We start from the raw sequence: 20503 nt of genomic DNA, 5'->3' as shown, positions 1-20503 counted from the left end.
GATGCACCGATTGACCGTAATTGGCCGATTTTCACGTGATCAGCTATGACGGGCGACCGGCCGGTCACATATGCAGATTTTATGCTGGTCAAATTCTGTAAATAAATAACATTGTAAAGGCTACCATACACAATGCATAGGAATTATATATAGGCTAACAAATAATAACAAAACCCACTATTAATTACATTATCTTAATGCGGTCTAACTACTGTAGCATGTAAATAATGCACCTAAAATACAAACGTGAGCAAGGACGTTCAACAATTGCCAGTATATCGAATCAACAGCCACGTGCAACCTAGCTAGCAGGTGAAGAAACAGACAACAGACAAACAACAGAATCACCAGCTAACAATGAACTGACAACATAAGTTATACAAGTTACAGTTCTCAAGGACACACACACGCGATTTCACTGGCTAGTTATCCCTCGGACAGTGAGTCTCTTTTTTCTGTTTCTCACTTTTCCGCCGGGTGACCCGTACCCGCTCGCGGTGTAAAGCGTGTATCCAAGGTAATGTCCGACATGTACTCTAACAATCACTGCTAGATGTGTCTGAATTTCCCACACCATAGTTCTATTTTATAGTGATTAATTATTAGTGATTAATGTTCTATGCAAAATTTGAAATGCTCTAATAAAGAAAAGATAGAAAATAAATATTTGTGTGTGCTGTAAAGTGGTTAGAAAAAATTTAATCGGAATCGACTAAAATCAGAATCAGCAGGTCAAACTCAATGAAAAATTGTAATCGGCCTAGAAAATTGTAATCGGTGCATCTCTAATTAAAATCCAATCTAAGTGATCCGTGTGACCTACAGTGAGGAAAATAAGTATTTGAACACCCTGCTATTTTGCAAGTTCTTCCACTTAGAAATCATGGAGGGGTCGGAAATTGTCATTGTAGGTGCATGTCCACTGTGAGAAACATAATCTAACAAAATTGATTTTTTAACTATTTATTTGTATGATACAGCTGCAAATAAGTATTTGAACACCTGTCTATCAGCTAGAATTCTGAAGAACACCATCCCTACTGGGAAGCATGGGGGTGGTAGCATCATGCTTTGGGGGTGTTTTTCTGCACATGGGACAGTGCGACTGCACTGTATTAAGGAGAGGATGACCGGGGCCATGTATTGCGAGATTTTGGGGAACAACCTCCTACCCTCAGTTAGAGCATTGAAGATGGGTCGAGGCTGGGTCTTCCAACATGACAATGACCCGAAGCACACAGCCAGGATAACCAAGGAGGGGCTCTGTAAGAAGCATATCCAGGTTCTGGCGTGGCCTAGCCAGTCTCCAGACCTAAATCCAATAGAGAATCTTTGGAGGGAGCTCAAACTCCGTGTTTCTCAGCGACAGCCCAGAAACCTGACTGATCTAGAGAAGATCTGTGTGGAGGTGTGGGCCAAAATCTCTTCTGCAGTGTGTGCAAACCTGGTGAAAAACTACAGGAAACGTTTGACTTCTGGAATTGCAAACAAAGGCTACTGTACCAAATATTAACACTGATTTTCTCAGGTGTTCAAATACTCATTTGCAGCTGTATCATACAAATAAATAGTTAAAAAATCATACATTGTGATTTCTGGATTATTATTTTTTTAGATTGTCTCTCACAGTGGACATGCACCTACGATGGCAATTTCAGCAAAATAGCAGGGTGTTCAAACTTATTTTCCTCACTGTATGTGCGTTTACTCTGGTAGATTGTAAAAATAGGGGACATAGCATCAGTGACATCACCTACTGTATTAGCATTTGACGCGCTTCTTTGAAGCCCCTAGTCTTGTTTTTTTGCAACTGGTTGTGATTTTCGATGAGAGATGTGGGGAGCTGGGGAGGATGACGAGGCCAAGCCAGTATTGTTTATGGTATTCTGGTATGTGTGTGTGTGTGTGTGTGTGTGTGTGTGTGTGTGTGTGTTGAAATGACTAATGAAAATGCATGTGTTCCAAAATAAGATGTCTACTGACGGGTGTCGAGACCTGTGCAGAATAAAAAAAAAATGTTAATAAAAGCCTTTAAACGTGTGTTTAGCTCTCACAAGTTCGAATTTGGCCTGAGTACACAGATCTCAATGCATTTTGGGTGCATTCCCACCTTATGATTTTAATACCAAGTGGAAACAAGGCTTTAGTTTTTTGATAATATAATAATTTCCGTCCTTCCTCCTCAGTATTTTCCTGACAGCCGCACTGGGCATGCCTGAAGCACTGATCCCAGTCCAGCTGCTATGGGTCAACCTTGTCACCGATGGTTTTCCAGCAACAGCTCTGGGCTTCAACCCTCCTGACCTGGACATCATGTCCCGCCCTCCCCGATCCTCCAAAGAGCCTCTGATCTCCAGTTGGCTGTTCTGTCGCTACCTCATTATTGGATGTGAGTCAGCCTGGCACAGAATTACATCATCAAATCATGATCACTAATAGTTCCACATACTGTACACACACAAAAATCTCTAGATTATGTATTCATCATCAGAGCATCTTACCTGTTAGACAAGATGTCCAGCTGCTACAGAGAATACTTACCAGCCTTCTCTGCAGGTTATGTGGGAGCTGCTACTGTCGGAGCTGCTGCCTGGTGGTTTATGGCGGCCCACGACGGACCCAAACTTACCTTTCATCAACTGGTAAACACATACAGTATCTCTCCATCACTACACCTCTATCATGCTTCTCATGCTCTGGTCTACATTAAATACTGTAGTAGAATGGATACACTGACATTAACACAACATGGGTGAGCAGTTAAAACCTTCTTGTGACCATAAACATGGTATTACATGTTGCTAAAAATAGTATCAGAAATTAGGCAAAAAAGAGATTAACTTCATGTTCATGTTAAACTATCAAGCAACCTATTGACACACTCACAGCTTATGTTTGTTAAGTTTTTAAGTAGAATAGGTTAATAGAAAAAAAAAAGATTTATAAAAGCATGCCAACAATTATAGGGCTATTTTAATAGCTTAGTATTCTACGCAAAAAAAATTATGTATAAAGGCTTTAGGTCACCCTACACGTTACTGTAGGTCCAATTTAATATACAACTTAATTTTCTACAATATACAGTATGTAGAAGGGGTCCCTGCTGTACCTCTTTTTCAATTAAGGGGTCCTTGGCTTAAAAAATGTTTAAGACCCCTGCTTTAAACCAATCACAATTGTCTTTGGCGGCGCTAAGCTCTGGAGAAAGTGACGGTGGCTCTACAAAATAGTTCCATCTTTGTTGGGAGTCACACATGTGCAGTACCTCCGTAAGGACTACCAGCCAGTCAGAAGCAAAGTATGAGGGCTTGCCATGCTAGCAGCTAGGCTAGCATTATAACGTGTGTTATAAAGTGACAAACGTTTGTCTCTGAAGAAAAGGCTGGACTACAATATAGCAGTTAGTAAACAGTTTTTTCTGATGAAGATGGTAAGTCCCTTTGGGGTGGACATTTTCGCTCTGCACAAAAAAAAAATATCACAATAAAGGAAAGGGAAAAAGCCAAAAAGCATAATATGAGCAATTTAAATAAGCTGAATGACCCGAGCTCTGCTTCCTAGTTTTAAACATTTTTAATTCCAATGTCGCTACACTACCTGAGTAATTGGCAAGAAAAAGAATATTTAGGAAGTAAACATAAAAAAAAAAACTGAATAAACAAATCTATGCTGATAGTGATAGATCTGTGATTAGCTAATACTGACTGATAATATTGGCCATGTCGATGTATGGGTCAGACTCAGTTTAAGAGATGTGCACCTGCAGGATAATCACTAAACAAGAAGGTGTCAATAATGTACAGGAAGATGTCAATAATGTTATTTCCCCCTTTGTTTCTTCCACAGTCCCACTACCTGCAGTGCAGTGAAGGCCACGCTGAGTTTGCTGGTGTCCAGTGTTCAGTCTTTGAGTCTCCTTACCCCATGACTATGGCCCTGTCTGTCCTGGTTACCATTGAGATGTGTAACGCCTTGAACAGGTAAGAATAAAACAAACATACACACATATGGTCCAGAGATGTCCTGCTTGAAACATCTCTGTGTCAGTAGCTGCATTTTGACCAAAGGTTCAGGGTCCTCCGGGTCTCCAGAACTATTTTTAAGTAACTTGAAGGTTGCTCAGCCCATTGTTGTCATTGTTTCCACTGTGGTCTAAAAAATCTGTAAAGATAGGGCCAATTAGTCCGCTGACACATACGCAACATGACTGGATGAGAGGCTTCTGGTGGTCGCAGGGTTAAACACTATGTGGTGTGATGTCCAAATGAAGCTTCGTAAACCACATTCTTTGTCTTGTCTTGTTAGCCCAAAAGATGGATCTTTCTGTTCAACAAAGTGTTGAAAAGACAAAGAATTGCCATTCCTTGAGCCTTTTTCTTTAAATGAAGAGGCCATCTAGTGGGGCAAAAAATTCTACTAATAATTCATGAAGCTTTATTTGGACATAACTAGTAAACACACTGCCACCCTGCACTTCAGTGTGCCCAACAACATAGATTTTGTCTCACTGTGCTTAAGATTGTAACAGCTGAGAAACCATATGAAAATAAGGGTTTATTTCTCTCATTCAAACATTCAAAGCACCACTATGCTCTCTATCTCGCCGGGACACATCTCTGCAACCTGCAGGTCAGTGCGGCGTTGGCTCACAGCTCGAGCTCTCTACCCCTTTTTTCCTCTGTCTCTCAAAATGGGTCGGGAAGCCAAAAGTAAAACTGACATAACATACTTTTAATGCTTTTTTAATGTGTGATCGATATGAGATCCTTGTTGGATTAAAGGAAGCTGTCGGTGAGTTGAAGTATGTGTGTTTAACCATTGACCAGTGATGGTCATTCCTGCAAACCCCACCCCAAAGGTAATGTACCTGGCTCTACCCTTCCAGTGACTTTTTGGGGGGGACAAATAATGCCTCCAGAACTAAATTTTGACCCTGGTCAAAACACAACCAATTCCTCAGAAGGGGAAAGTTTTCTGTGGTCTCTAATGGTTTGGTTTTTGAAGGCTGTAGATCCAGAATAAAGATGAAGCTGTGGCAGCAAGTCCGTGTAAACAGCAAAACTGTGCTGTCCAGTCTTTCAGAGAACCAGTCCCTGCTGAAAATGCCTCCCTGGTCAAACCCCTGGCTGGTGGGGGCCATCTGTCTGTCAATGGCTCTACACTTCCTCATTCTATATGTCGACCCACTGCCGGTAAGCATGCACGTGTCCTATGTCTGTTTGCTGACGCTCTGTATCTATCCAGGGCCCCAAAAAACTCCATGCCCTCTGTCTGTGTCTTCAGGTGATTTTCCAGATACGCCCTCTATCGTGGCCTCAGTGGGTGGTGGTGCTGAAGATGTCCCTTCCTGTCATCTTTATGGACGAGGCCCTCAAGTTCCTGGCCCGCAACTACATTGAGCCAGGAAGCCAGGTCCAGGTCAGGAGACAAGCCCAACAGTGTTTCTGTTAAAGTGGACATATTATACTTTTCCGTATTTTCTCTCATATCTACACTGTTATAATGTTGGATTTTCAAAATATTCAAATAATTAAGTAAAAGATGTCAAAAGAAGAACTCACAAAATCAGTACAAAGAGAGGCCTAACGTTAGACACAGCACTGCTGCTGTTCAGTTTATTTATATCATCAGTGTAGCATAAAAGCAAGGTGAAGTTCACTTGCTATATAGCCAGACGCTAATGTTAAATCAGTAAATTTGAACAACTCAGTAATCATAACACTCTTGTCAAAACACAAAAATACACATTCCTATTGATAGATACGTGACAACTTTGTTCAGCTCATTTTATATAACCAGTGTTTCATGAAAGCCTGATTTAGCCTGATTTAGCCTGACTTAGCCGGATTTAGCAGCATACTAATTTAGTGAAATTAGCAGGCTGAAATAGTTAGCTAATGTAGCTGAAATTATGTATTATGGCAATGCATAGCATCCATCCATTGCCACGAGTAGCCAATCACAGCAAGGGGCGTAATCTGAAAGGGTGGATCTTAAAGCAGGGGGTGAAACTTGAAGGGTTTTGTGGCCTGCGAGGAGGGGGGGGTTTGTAGAGACAGGCGTGCCTAAAGAGCGTCTCATACAGAAGGTGAATACAGGTCCACAGCCATGGGCGGTTTGAGAAAAATAAAGTGTTTATTTTTAACATTCAAGCATGTAAACATGTTCTAGTAAAAATACAAAGTATAAATATCCTGTAAATGCTATAGTTGACCTTAAAGGGGAGAAAATACAGGCAAAAACGTAATTTTCTAATTTTGAGTTGCTGGGTTATTTGCTTCCATGATTCCATATCTTCTGTCAAACTAGTGGAAAGAAAAAAATTGTTTACTACACTTTGTCTATACATTTCTCCTTAATTCACAAAAAGTTAGCATTAGATAATGCCGTATATGCATATATAAACAGTAGAATGTCAGAAAACCTGTGATACAACATAACTGATACACCTGTTAATTAAAATGTTCAAAAGCTTTTCTCATACACTGAGCCAGAAATCTCCACTTCAGTAGCACTTACCTACACCAAACCTTTTCTGTATCCTGAAGCTTTCTACACAAGGTGTTTTTCATATATCATTTTGAACCTGATTTATACAACATTTTAAACCTAAAAACATGGAGAAAATTGATTTTTTTAATGGCTGTTGACAGTAATTTCTGTCATATGGATTGATAAAAAGAGATGTCCAAAATTCCCTTTGTAAAAACCTTTGAGTCTAATATGTCAACAAAATGAAACAAGAATTTTGAACCGGGCTTTATCCAATTTTCACACTTCTGTGCTAGAAATGTATGCAAATTAGTACATATTTGACAAATGAATGCCTTATTTTTTATATTTAAACATAACATTTGAAAAACTTGTAATACAAAAATACTCAATGTCTTAATGTAAGTAATCAACTTGGGAAGTTTCATGGTGTCTTCTGTTAGCTAGTTAAAATATTTTCCCCATTCACCTGCAGTGTCTCACCTTAATGTGCAGCAGGATAGTGGTCTGTGTCTAACCCTTTCCTTTGTTACAATCAATCTCTCAAAAAGACACTGGAAGAGGAAGAGGAGCAGCAGAGGACGGGGGCTAGCAGGGGATTGGTCAGTCAATCACTGAAGGGCGTGTCCTGGTCATTTGTCCTGATCTCTGCACCACTGGTGATCTGGATCTTCAGCCTGGACTCTGACATCACCAACATCTTCTGGGAGTGAAGGGAAACAAAGAGAATGGGGGGAGGGGGAAGAGAAAAGAGAGAAGGACTGTTGGAACAAAATGAAGATTGGGTGTGTACGGGTGAGGTGAGGTGAGATACGAGAATTTAAGGGAAACGGAGTGGCATATTAAACCAACAGACAATCAGGAAACAACAACAAAGAAAGAGCATCTCGTCCTTAATACTAAAAGGTGCTATGTGTAGCATTTCATTTAAATCCCATAGCCTACTTCGCCTGTACTTGTATGAGTTGCTCAGTTTGTCTGGCCAGCACTTGTGAGTGAAATATATCTCTGACATGATATCTCTAAAGCTGTACTTTAATGCTAACATAGCATGCTCACCGGCTATCCTTTGCATTTTAAAATACTAAAGGTTACACGATAAATACTAGTATGTTAGCATGCTGTAATCTGTTTTTGTGTTGACATTCAGATGGGGGACATGATGTAGATCAATGGTTCCCAGATGAGTTTCCCTTTCAGATTATATCACACATTCAGAAAACCTTCACACACTTTGTGTTTACAGTTCTCAGTAAATACTAGCCAGTTCTAAAGTAAAGTCATTAATATAAATCAAAAACTTAGAAATGTCTTAGGACTTTAATAATATGTAAACCTGTTGCTCTGAAACATCTGTAGCTCTGTCCAGTCAAATACAATCAACAGGAAGTTATTGTAGCAGCACAAGCTGTCACATGACTACTCAACCATTTACATTCTATATGAATGGAGTAAGAAATGGGCATGTTCAGGGTTAGCAGTATTCGTGTACTTTAGAGTGGGAGGGTAACCTAACCAACCATATTCTGTGTGAGATTATTGGCATGACGTTTTGTAATGTGAGATATATTGTGTGCTTTTGTGAGTCTTTTTTTCAGTTTTCAATAATTAAACATTGTTTTGTCTATATCCCATTACCTCATCTACTTTTCAATCTGAACGGTTCAAATGTTAGCTCAGACAGTTAATGGCTGTAAAGAAACCCATTTTAATTAAGTGATGCATAGATCTCCACTTGGTGAAAATATAGGTTAAATACAGTATATAGTTATAACAAGGCTAACATTGAACTTTGGAAGAGCGAGTGCAACCAGCCCCTAAAGAGCTGAAATTAGACATTCCTTAGAAATAAAAAGACTAAGATCAGAAAGTCAGAAGAATAATTTGTTTAGCAGATATTTGTTAGTTACTTTTTTATGATTCTTGTTAATAATGCCTCTGTGGTCCCGCCCTCCTGGTTGGTAACCACTGCTGCAGAGGTGTCATCTGTTTAGTCATTCTAACAGCATGTTGAGGATTTACTGGTGATACAATGCTACATATAGCACCTTTTTAGAAGAAAATGTCCAGTGAAAAATTTGTGGATCAGATAAAAAAAACAAAAAGAAGTGATGAGTGGTTTTGAATTTAAAAACACACATACACACACACACACACACACACCACACCACACACACACACACACACACACACACACACACACACACACACACACACACTGTAATTCAGGAGTACTAGTCTGTGATCAGTAACAAGTGATGAGGCCAGATGAGTAGTTATCCAACAGTCTTCATGCAAAAAATATTCAGTTGCGTTATTGTTAGAAATTCTGTGTAGATACTGTACATGAAACTAAATCAAGCATTTAACCTGTGAAGGAAGACTGTTAGCAGACCATTAGCATGTCAGCGCACAGCACATATTTGTAACACATTTCTGCCCAAATCCATACTGGGACTATTGGATTGTGCAGAAACACATCACTTCCTGCAAAGTCTGGGCTTGAAGTGGGACGGGTGTACAGTAAAGCTGGGTGTCTACAGCTTGTAATAGGGTTCACATGGAGTACAGTTCATCATAGCATCTTAAGTCCAGTCATTCTAGTAGATCTACAGTTCAGTATCCTTTGTCTTTTCTGTTGATTGTTACTGACACTAAAAAGCTGAGAAAGTCTTAAACCTAACTTGACTTGATAACCTGAGGCTTCACAGACTGACTGAAGCTGACTTTAAGCCTTCAAAACCGGAGAAATGTTCTATTCATGTTTAAACACAGTAGAGGTTGTTGTGAATTTCCAGGTACAGTAGTGCTATATGTATGTCAGATAAATGGAGTAATATGGTTCCTTATGTTAGGGCTGAATATACAGACTGTATTTATTACTTTGAGTCCACCCGCCCGGCTCAGTACACTGCAGCACTATTTGTTTAGATGCTTACACCTGTGAGTCTGCCTCTGTGTTGAAATGATTCCAAATGCAGGATTTCAATTTGTAATCCATTGATTCCTGATGTCAGCCTGACAGTGAGTCAGTATTTCATTTAAATGTGTTTTTTTGTCATGTCAGTGACCTGTTTGCCATTTCTCCACTGATGCCATTGTAACATCCCACTCTTGTTTGCCATTGAGGGGATTTTTAATTTATTTAATAATGTAGTTACAATAACTTTTGTCGTGTATCAAATTTGGCCACAGTGATGGAGTATTAGGGCCCCTGTTAGGAAACAAAATCTGAGATTCAAAGAATAAAGTTGGCATGTTGCAAAAGTAAAATCTGAATTTCATGAGAAAAAAGTCATAATTATTTTACATGAAGTCACATTTATGTCTTTATCAGGTAAAATATTACTATTTATTCTTTCCTCTAAGCGGTATACAGCTGTTTCCCCTGGACAAGCAACAGATGTTATTAGACTAAGCTCACTTTGCCAGATACTAGCAGAGCGTTATATGGAAAAGTGTGACTTAATTCTGGTAATATTGCCACCTTTTTTCAAAATTATGACTACTCATGATAGAATGTCTATTTCTCATTAGCTTCTGACTTTATTCTTATAATATTATGATGTCATCTCGTAAAAGTGCTATCTTCTTCAAAATTTAGACTTTATTCTCACAACAGTATGATGTTTTTATTTTTTCTCAAAATAGTGCGCCTTTATTCTCAAAATGTCTGATATATTTATTCTTCTAGAAGTGGCCCAAAAAAGCCTTTAGGATCTTTTTATCAAATTGTGTTTTAGTCACTACTACTACATGTTACAGTAATTATATAATCCAATAGAAACATTTTGCATCTTTGCCAGTTCTGCCTCTTTTTGGTGTTTGATTTTTGCTCGTTTCTCACATGACCGCTTGACATTGCAAGAAAGACTAAGGAGTATGTTGTTGCAATATAATATTTTGGTTTTGATAACCTGAAGGCAGAAGAAACCTGTAGATGAAAATTGCACTTAATATTGAGTATTTGCTTTCTATTTTCATTATTTAATAATATTTAATTTTTCTGCAAGGGTTTATTATTCCATGGTATTATTATAGTTATTATTTTATGTTATCTCACACCCATGTCTATGAGAGAAAAATGAGTCGAGGGTCTGTACGTTCCAGACTGTCATAATAAATCAAAAGTTTTTCATGACTCACCTGTTTCAAATAAAGGTTGAATTGAAGAACTTATACTTCACAGAGAGACTGTTTTCTTCATTTATACCTCTTTCCCCTCTCATCCTCTGTTCTCTCACAACCATAAATCATTTTGCTTAAGTTAAACCAGGAAGCACCATTGTGTAGATTTTATTTGTAACTTTTGTTCTTGTTCATTCTACTTCCATCATGTCTGCTGCTGCTGTTATAGCCATACTCTATGATCAGAACTTTGACTACGGTATTTTGATGTTACAGGAATTGTAAATAGCGGTGGTCAGAGGATTCCAAGCTTAGATCTCAATAATGGTGTTCATTGTCAATAACTAATTGCTGCTATATGTGATGACTCAGAATAGCTGTTTGGTTCATGCATCATGCAGGAGCATGTTCACATCAGTGGATTTCTCAGAGGGTGGGATGACGTACAGGACGGTGATTGGACCCGCTTAGTGTTGGTCTGAGAAAGTATATATATATATATATATATATATATATATATATATATATATATATATATAAGCAATTGACTGTAATCACAGTCTGCCATCAGTCACAGTATACCATCAGTGTTAAAGTAAATATATTATTACTGTAAAACTGAGACACACTGTAGCTGACCACATGATGGGGCCAGTGAGAAAGCTACTAGTATGGCAGTGGAACTGGTGCCAAGTGAAAAACCTTTAGCTCTTCAAGAACAGAACTTGATTTGATTTCTATCAAACCATCAGACTGTATGAGTCCAGAATGTTAGACACAAGTTTTGCATGGCTTCTGGTCCCTTAAAAGTGTGTGTGTGTGTGTGTGTGTGTGTGTGTGTGTGTGTGTGCGCGCGCGTGTGTGTTAGTTAAGGTCAGTGGGGTGGGCGGGTGAGTTTGAGCTCCATTTATAGACATACTGTACTGAGAGAGAGAGAGTGTGTGTCAATGTGAGGGCACATGTGCCAGTGAATACAGCTGCCACATGGATAGGACACTTTAAATCTACAAGGCAAAGAAAGTAACAAAGAAAGATTAAACTTTGAAACCGAATCTTGAACTTTCTCCTATTGGGAAACCAGCAGCCGTAAAGCGAACGTGTTGAATCATCACTATATCGACACCCATTATCTCCTGGAAGAACTCAACTTATAAAGTAAGTAACTTTAAACATGATGCAGAGCTGTTCCTCCATATTTTGCCACTGTAGACAAATGTGCTCATAAAGCCTGCGGGGAGAATTCAATGATTCGACTGCTGTTGATGAATGAGATTGGGAGGTACTGCTGAGGTTGGGTTATGTTGTCAGAACTGCAATGAGATCATTTAGTTCCCTCTCCTGTCAACCACGACCATCTTGTCATTGTTTGTTAACTGGGCTCATATTGTCCAATCTATCATTTGCAACATTTGAAAGCTCTATGTGAGCTATTAAATAATGCAGTTATTGTGATGATGAAATGCAACAATATGAATGAAACATGAAGCTATGAATTATTTCTTTTGTATAATTTAACTTCTGGCAACAAATATTTGTTAATGGGTGAGTGTCCCTTTGACATGGAAATGCGTAGAGAGAGTAGGGTAGAAGCATTTGATTTTGACATTTGCTATTTTGACATTAGAACAGTCCATTCCAACGGAAGAGGTATTCATTTCTAAATTCACAAGGTGTGACTTGTGGTGTTGTCTATCTATGTGTTGATCCGAAACACACGTAAGGGTGCATGTTGGAAAAAGTGGAAAAAGTGAAATTTCCATGTCTTTTTTCTTTTAAAGCAAGACGAATTAACTAGAAACTATAAAAGTATAAAAATGCTCAATCCACATAGAAATGTCAACTGCCCGTGTTCAGTAACTGTGCTGCCAGGACTTTCGTATGGTTATGATGTCACAACTATACTACATATACGTTAAAAGTGCCGCTACACTGCTGTCACAGTCATTCCCCAGAACACTGCTCCATCAGAGCAGACTGGGCTTTTTCGAACGGGGCTTTAAGAGACCGCCAATAAAATGGAGCGTTTCAGACAGAGGGGGAATGGAGGTGAGTTTATTTGTGGACTGCAAGAGAGAGGCGGAACTTGAAGTTGTCCAAAACACACAGAACCACACAAGCTGTCAAAACGAGATTTTATGCTGATGAAGTGCTTTGAGAAAGTGGTTATCCTGGACAACAAAGACAACATCCTAGTGTGCCTGGACCCATACAGATCCAATAGACCCACAGAGGATGCCAACTCCCCTGCTGTCCACTCAGCCCTGACACATATTGAAAATTATAACACCTACATCAGAATGCTCTTTTCTGAATTCAGAAAGCAGGATAAGTGAGTTTGTTAACCTTGAGAGCTGCACTGGGTTGCACCAGCTATGCTTGAGTTTAAACGAAGACTAATATGAACGTAAGTTCTAACTTAAGTCAGAGTTTACGCACTACAAATATTTTGAGGTTACACCGGTTGTAGACATGAGTTACAACTGAAATCTTATACCTAGCCCTTAGCAGGTGTAAAGGTCTCCGTAAAATCGGTTGTCATGTTGCATCATTTTGAAAAGTGGGATAACTTGGATGAGGAGAGAGGAGCTGTTTTGTTTTGGCAATTCATTAAAAGTATTAATAATATAATGAAACTAGAGAGAGGCAGGGCAGTACAGCCCGACCCGCCTCCTCTCCTTAACCTGTCTCTCTTAGTTATGCTGTGATAGTTGTAGACTGCCGGGGGACTTCCTTTGACACACTGAGCTGTTGCCGTGGTCCTTCTACACGTCCTGTGATGCCCTGTTACATCCTGCTACACTCTGCTGTGCCTTGTAATGCCACGAACTACTACAAATTACTATTTTAGTCACTGTTCCATTATCTTTTATTGTGACTGTTATTGCCACGATTCATTTCAACCCCGGCCCGTCAGACACCGCGTACCAAGAGCCTGGGTCTGTCCCAGGTTTCTTCTTAAAAAGGGAGTTCTACTAGAACTGTTGGGTCCTTGTAAATTATGGAGTGTGGTCTAGACCTATCTGTAAAGTGTCTTGAGATAACTGTTTTTACGTATTGATACCATAAATAAAGTTGAGTTCATTGAATTGAATGCGTTCTTCAGGATATACTGTATTACACACCTTGGATATCTATAATGATTTTGATTAATACTCACACATTTGTTTTCCAGAAACAGAGATACAGAGGATTACATAAAGTATGGGATATCACACCCCCGCATGGTCTGACTGAAGACACCTCTATCACAGTCATCCTTTAGTTTGATGGCCGCACAGCACAGCCACGCGAGGGCCAAACTAGAGTTGAACCTCATTCCTCTCCTTCGGGGAAAACAGAAATTACAGTCCGGTAATTTTGTTCCATTTCAGTTGATTCACTTGGTACAACACATATAGTATGGGAGGTGTATTCATGCCCCGCAGACCAGCCACCAAAGTTGAGTCAAACCTACAGACCTTAAGTGCATTGTAGACCCAGCAGAAAGAACAGAATGAGCAACTGTAAGATCTGTCACATCTAAACGATATACCAAATATATGTATATGAAACAAAGCCCATGACCGGCAGGTTTTGTCCCTGTGTCAAACTTCTGTTTAGCTTGTTTCGTGTTTTCTGTTAGTTTTTCATTTCCTGTTTTATTTTGTAATCATTTTGTTCCCCCTATGTGTTGTTTGGTTTTACTTCCTGTCTTACATTTTTCATGCCTGTGTGATTACCTCTCCCTGCCCCAATGTGCTGCACCTGTGACTTATTGTCTCCCCTGTCTTGTGTATTTAAATTCTGTCACCCCAGTGCGAGATTGTCTGTTTTCAGACATGTGTGCAGCATTTGAGTATTTTCCTAGTGTTCCTGTTTTTTTTGTTGGATATTTGACCATAGCTTGTTTTTGGACTTCCAAGTCGTTTCCTGGACTCAGTTGCCAGTAAGTTTTATTAGTGCGCTTATAAACCATTGAACTTTTACCTATCTGAGACGTGCATTTGTGGGTCCATTTCCCTGGTGTGCGTGACAGTACACAGCCACTATTATGGACTCTGCCGACTCAAGTATGGCTGGATACTCTGCTCCTGGCCCAGACCAGTTTCTGGGAACCCAACTAGCGCTGGGGGGTCCTTTTAGTGCCTTTCAGACTCCCAGTCTTTGTGAAAGGAGGTCCTGTTTTTCTTTGGGGTGTGTTGCCACAATGAACACCATTCACCGGAGGTCTGCCAGTGCTGTCCAGCAGCCCCAAGCCCAAGCTGTCCAGCAAGCCAGAACCCAAGCTGTGCAGCGGACCAGAGCCCGTGCTGTTCAGTAGACCAGAGCCGGGGCTGTGCAGCGGAGCAGCAGGCCGGAGTCCGTGCCGTACAGCGGACCGGAGCCTCAGCTGACCAGCCTTCTGGATACTCAGCTGATGTCCAGCCTTCCAGAGCCTCAGCTGAAATCTAACTTTCCAGAGCCTCAGCTGGAATCTAACCTTCCAGAGCCTCAGCTGATGTCCAGCCTTCCAGAGCCTCAGCTGACGTCTAACCTTCCAGAGCCTCAGCTGACCAGCCTTCCCGAGTCTTATCTGACCAGCCTTCCGAGACTCAGCTGACCAGCCTTCCCGAGTCTCATCTGACCAGCCTTCCGAGACTCAGTTGACCAGCCTTCCGAGACTCAGCTGACCAGCCTTCCGAGAATCAGCTGACCAGCCTTCCTGAGTCTCAGCTGACCAGCCTTCCCGAGACTTTGCCATTACCCGGCGCCCCAGAGACTCCGCCGTTGTCACAGGCCACCAGAGGGTCTTTGTTGGCCTGCTCGGCATCCTGAAGGACTCAGCCTTTGCCGGTCTGCCCGGTCTCCAGAGGGAATCAGCCTTTGATGTCATCGTCGTCACCGGCCTCCAGAGGGTCTTTGTCGGTCTCCAGAGGGATTCCGCCTTCATGCAGCCCCTGGTCCCTAAGCCTGGCTGCGCGCAGCTCCTCAGTCCTCGAGCCCCACTGTCCTCACTTCCTGAGCCCTGCCTTCGCTTGTGTCGCCCCCGTTCTTAGTCCTCCCTTCACCCTTCCGGCGATGACTTGTGTTCGTTAAGTCCCTCTGTTAGGTCTGCTGCTGGTAGCGCTGGTGTCTCTGCTCTCATCCTCCCCTCTGTCTGCCCTTAATGGCAGGAGTGACGTCTGGTGTGCAGGAGTCAGGGTTCCAGCTGCAGAACCCAACTCTTGCTGCCACTTCACTCCTGCTTTCCACCACTCCTGCTCTCCACACTGGATCTCTGGATTTTTGGACACGGATCCTCAGAAACGGTACCACACACATTCTGTACCCCGTATTCCCATTGGATTTGGACTTGGCTTTTCCCAGTTCAATCCCCTAACTTGGACATTTGAAATAAACCTGTTAAACTGTAATTTTTGTCTCTGTGTTGTCTGCATTTGGGTTCAACCTAGTTCCACACGTAACACCCTCATCTAACAGCTCCTGCAGCAACATCAAAACATCCACAACCGAGAACTGAAATGAGAGTACATTTTGGTCCTGACACCACTGCTCAAATGCCCGCCCTTTTTAGGCATTTTGGCTTCTGGTGGATGGAGCCCTTGCACTTTGGACTGTTGCCACCACACTTGGGGTCAAACCCATAGCTATTAAACTAGACCTTTCAATAGGTAGGCATGCATCTGGCCCTGGTGAAGTAGACTGGGTTCCCTCAAAGGAAGGAGAGTCAACATGCAAGACTGCGTTGTCGTCAGCCTGCTCTGGAAGTGACCTGGCACACACAGCCGGTGAGATCGCGTCCACTGTTGAAACACTCACATTTTTTCTTTACACGTAACAGGTGGTTTATTAAGTAACGTTACAGGGGGACAAGGGAAAAGAAAATAGTAGTAGTAAGAATAAAACGTCCACGCTGAATGGAAGGGAGATGTAATTTAATGTTGGCTACTAACTTACAAACACATTGCGCATTGTAACATTTATACAGTAAGGCAGAAGCCTCACTAAAAACTATATGAAAATAGCGTTCTTTTTACAGTCAGTCTTGTTTGCTGTCACAGGTTATTGAAAATCATTGAATGAAAAATGACAGAGCTTAAGAAACATTAAAAAGTTACATATAGTCACTTAGGCTGTTTATTCTGAGAAGGGTAAAAGAATGAAATTTGGGGGCTTTTAAATTACATTGTTATAAAGTCTCAATGATTTGGTGGGTGCAACTATTGACTTACGTTTTGTATTATGGAGCCTATTTGTCTTAAACACACACACCATCAAAAGCAATATACTTATACAATTAAAATCAACTCCTTGAATATGGATACCACACATTGATCAAGACATCCACAATGCATTTGTTATTATGCAATAGACTAAGCTTAATTTTCAAAAGTAAGTGTTTTAGTACAACTCATGACACCGGCTATGATGTACAGGGCCTGAAGTTTTTTCTTGATTTTTTTTTTGCCACCAGCCACTGTGGCAGATGAATTTTAAAATCCCCTTGCCACACAGGCAATTCACCGGCCAATTTTTTGATGACTCATGATCCCTTAACTAATCTGATTTTAAGTTTTAGTCTCAAGTTACAGAAGCATTTAACTTTGCTTTCTCTGAGCCCTACACACTGCAGTACATTTGTTCTGTCCTGCTGTGGTATAGCAGCCACTCATGAACCTTGCTGTTGTTGTCAACTGTCTACTTGATATTAAAACGTCTTCTTTTACTTTTCTTTGAATCCACCTCCTCTTTTGCCTGGTTGCTTGTTTCAGCCAGCCACAGTAATGTGCCACCACATTTTTTTAGCTCAAATACAAGGAAATGGCGGATTTGGTTGAACTGTGAAGAACATCAGTGGCAAAAAATTACGATAATCACTCAATTCTTATTGGCTGCCCGCCAATGTGGCACGTAGATGGACCTAGAGTTTCACCTGCCAACGGTAAAATTCACAGGAATTTGGCCCATGGTAGGCTCTTAATTTCAGGCCCGGTGACTTAATTTTGGTGACACTAGTCTGAGTTTTCTGCAGCGGGTGATTAAAACCGCCTGGTACATCAATGGTACCTATCTATTGGGCATCAGTGATATTGGTGAGGTGAGATTTGTGTATGCCAAGTAAAAAAAATAATTGTGGTCAAAGGAAATCCACACCTGATTCTCATGTCAGGTTTTGAAGAGTGTGATATGCAGTGATTCATTCTTTTATTGTGAAGCAACTAAAGAAAGTGTTTGTTTTTTTTCACGGTACTTTGACACAAATAAAAGCTCAAAACACAAGTATACAATATATACACACACACACACACAGCTCATTGGATGACATATCTATCCCTGCAACCCAGAACTATTACCCTGGAAATCCAGAGTTCTCGCGAGAGCACAATTTGAATTTGCTCAGCAAGTTACTCTGACATTGAGTAATGCTGCTCATAAACTATACCCTTGTATCTGGGCTGCATCACACTGGTGTATCTTATATAGGTGGGCCAGAGGCGAGTTGCAACAATCACGTCAGTGTATCTGATATAGGCGTGCCAGAGGCTTCACCCCATGTATTGTTGTGATTGGTCGTAGTGTTATCCAATTACATGCAGTGAGATATACTCTTGGTGCTGCCCCTCGAGATGGGCGACTTTCAGCACTCAATGCCAGACCCTTAAAGAAAAACCCCGGTCGATTTCAACACGTAGCTCTGTTGTTTGTAAATTTGGAGTGCTGTCAGTGGAGAGATAAATAGAAACACTCGGTGCTACACTGTGTCATCCTCCTGCCAGATTTTGCACGCAACAGGCTGAAATAGGGCAAGGCACTGGTGATGAAATTTTGAGCATGTAAAACTTGCTCAGTTAAAGCACACTTTAAGCCTGTTGGGTGCAAAATCTAGCAGGATAACTCGGTGCAGACAAAGCGTTTCCCGAAAAAGTGTGTGTCTGAAAGAGAGAAAGGGGCGGGACTACCATTTCTGTGGTCAACCAGACTCCCAGGGTTCGAACATGTGCATCGTACAGGTCTAGTCACTGCTTTCTAAAGCCCCTCTCTCTCTTTCTCTCCCTCTCTCTCCCTCTCTCTCTCTCTCTCTCTCTCTCTCTCTCTCTCTCTCTCTCTCTCACACACACACACACACACACCACAGAAGGTTTTAATTGAGTCTATCGAATATTTACACACTCATGGCTGGAAAGGTCACAGGGTCCATTGATTTTGAATTCAACATTAACGTTTTATGTGTGTGTGCATAGGTGTGTGCACATGGGTTAGATCAGTGCATGACACTTGATAGCTACAGCAGATGGTCAAGTGGGGTCAACTTCCTCCCTGTTGGGTCTCAAACAAAGAAATTCGGATGCAACAGTGATGGTGTTTAATGAAGAAACAGTACACACACACACACAGACAGAGTTTACATTCAGTGTTTTCACTCAAACTAATTTTTTAAACAACACATAAAACGTACAATTTGCAACAATTCTAAACAATCTGGAGGGAGTCGAATAGAAGCTATGCATAATCTTGAACTGTAACGATTGAATCTTCAGCCCTACTTAAAGTGTAAATACAGTACAAGATATGTGCAAGGGAGTTAAATGTTATGTTAAGGGAGCTGTAATGTGACACCCAGATAGTAAAACAGTGTGGTGCAAGTAAGGATTTGTTGGACTTGCTGGTTCCTCACATAACTGTGTTTCTAGCTGTTTGGTGGACTAATGTTTCCTGTTCTTGTGTGTCTACAGCTGTCATGGCTCCCAGCTTGGCCCAGGCGTACAGGAGGAGGTGGTGGATGGCTATCACAGCCATTGTAGAGAACCTGCTCTTCTCTGCGGTTTTGCTGGGCTGGGGCTCACTGCTCATCATGCTAAAGAATGAAGGCTTCTATTCCCACATCTGTATTGGTAAGGCAACCATCCAAGCAACTTGTGGTCATTCACAGTCTGATTTGTCAGACACGTTCCTCTCTGGGATAGTTTGAAAGCTGCAGTCTAAAACAATACATCTTTTTACATTGATATTTTGACTGCATTTCTGGTGATACAGGACATGTGCCACAGACAGATGCTTGGAGGTTTTGGTGTCTGTGACTATGCTGAAGATGTCTCTGGTTCTTTCTTAATATTGCTCTTTTTAGATACTGTAATGGAAAGAGTTTAGAGTTTTTGTTCCAGTCTTTGTATCTTGCATTGTCCCTGACATTTGCAATTATCTATTGTATTTAAGTTAATTTATGTTCAAACTTCCTCCAAGATAAGGAGGATGGAGGCTGTTTTGCCATCTGGTTGTTGGTAGAGATCTGACGTGAGACAGGAGGATTCTTTTAATATACTTTAAAGTAACAGTTCACTCAAAAAACAATAATGATATATGGATTGCAGATAGTTTTGAATTAATGTACTAAGGTTTTAACACCTCTGAAGGCATCTACACACCTTTGCATTGGTCAGAACATCATTCAAATAGTTATTCTAGTCATCTGTAGATAACAAACACTCGCCCTTTCTTCATCATGGATCCACAAGGATTTCTTTTGTTTCCTCTCACATTTTTGTTTTATTTATATTAGGAGTAAAAACAAATAGCCATTGTGTGTCCCTTGCCCCTTAGTGCCAACAACAACAGCTTATATAATTACAATTTGGCATATCCAGACAAAATCAACAGTTACCATCAAAAGCCATATCCCTTAGGACCTCAGTTAATGTCAACAATTAATTGCGGTTAAACAAATAAACCGCAATTACATAAAAATATTGTAAATATGTGATGCATCCGCATTTTGAAGTAACTGTAATCATTGCACAACTGATTTTGGGAGGCTGATGAATATGCCATTGCAGTAGTATGTTCTGCTTGTCTTAAATGCAAAGTCTGATTTTGATAGAAAACCCCTTAGTTTTGAAATGTTTTAGATGGTAGAAGGCTAATCTTG

The 20503-nt window shown here is 40.8% G+C and overlaps 2 protein-coding genes across 2 annotated transcripts in view; both read left to right on the top strand.

Annotated features, from left to right (window-relative positions):
• The window catches only part of si:dkey-28b4.8 (sarcoplasmic/endoplasmic reticulum calcium ATPase 2), a 39105-nt gene extending 30984 nt beyond the window's left edge, over positions 1–8121 (top strand). Inside the window, exons 19-24 of the mRNA XM_032524432.1 lie at positions 2187–2389; positions 2557–2642; positions 3847–3980; positions 5075–5192; positions 5284–5418; positions 7044–8121. Of these exons, the coding sequence (XP_032380323.1) occupies positions 2187–2389; positions 2557–2642; positions 3847–3980; positions 5075–5192; positions 5284–5418; positions 7044–7205 (838 nt within the window). The 3' untranslated portion in view covers positions 7206–8121. The remainder of the gene's footprint in view (positions 1–2186; positions 2390–2556; positions 2643–3846; positions 3981–5074; positions 5193–5283; positions 5419–7043) is intronic.
• Positions 8122–11534: 3413 nt separating this feature from the next.
• LOC116694678 (large neutral amino acids transporter small subunit 3) overlaps positions 11535–20503 on the top strand; it is a 46270-nt gene continuing 37301 nt past the window's right edge. The window contains exons 1-2 of the mRNA XM_032524496.1: positions 11535–11775; positions 19314–19472. Coding sequence (XP_032380387.1) covers positions 19319–19472 — 154 coding nt within the window. The 5' untranslated portion in view covers positions 11535–11775; positions 19314–19318. The remainder of the gene's footprint in view (positions 11776–19313; positions 19473–20503) is intronic.

Source organism: Etheostoma spectabile, chromosome 2 (genome assembly GCF_008692095.1).
Source record: "Etheostoma spectabile isolate EspeVRDwgs_2016 chromosome 2, UIUC_Espe_1.0, whole genome shotgun sequence".
Taxonomy (NCBI): domain Eukaryota; kingdom Metazoa; phylum Chordata; class Actinopteri; order Perciformes; family Percidae; genus Etheostoma; species Etheostoma spectabile.
This window is presented reverse-complemented; position numbering and strand designations above follow the sequence as displayed.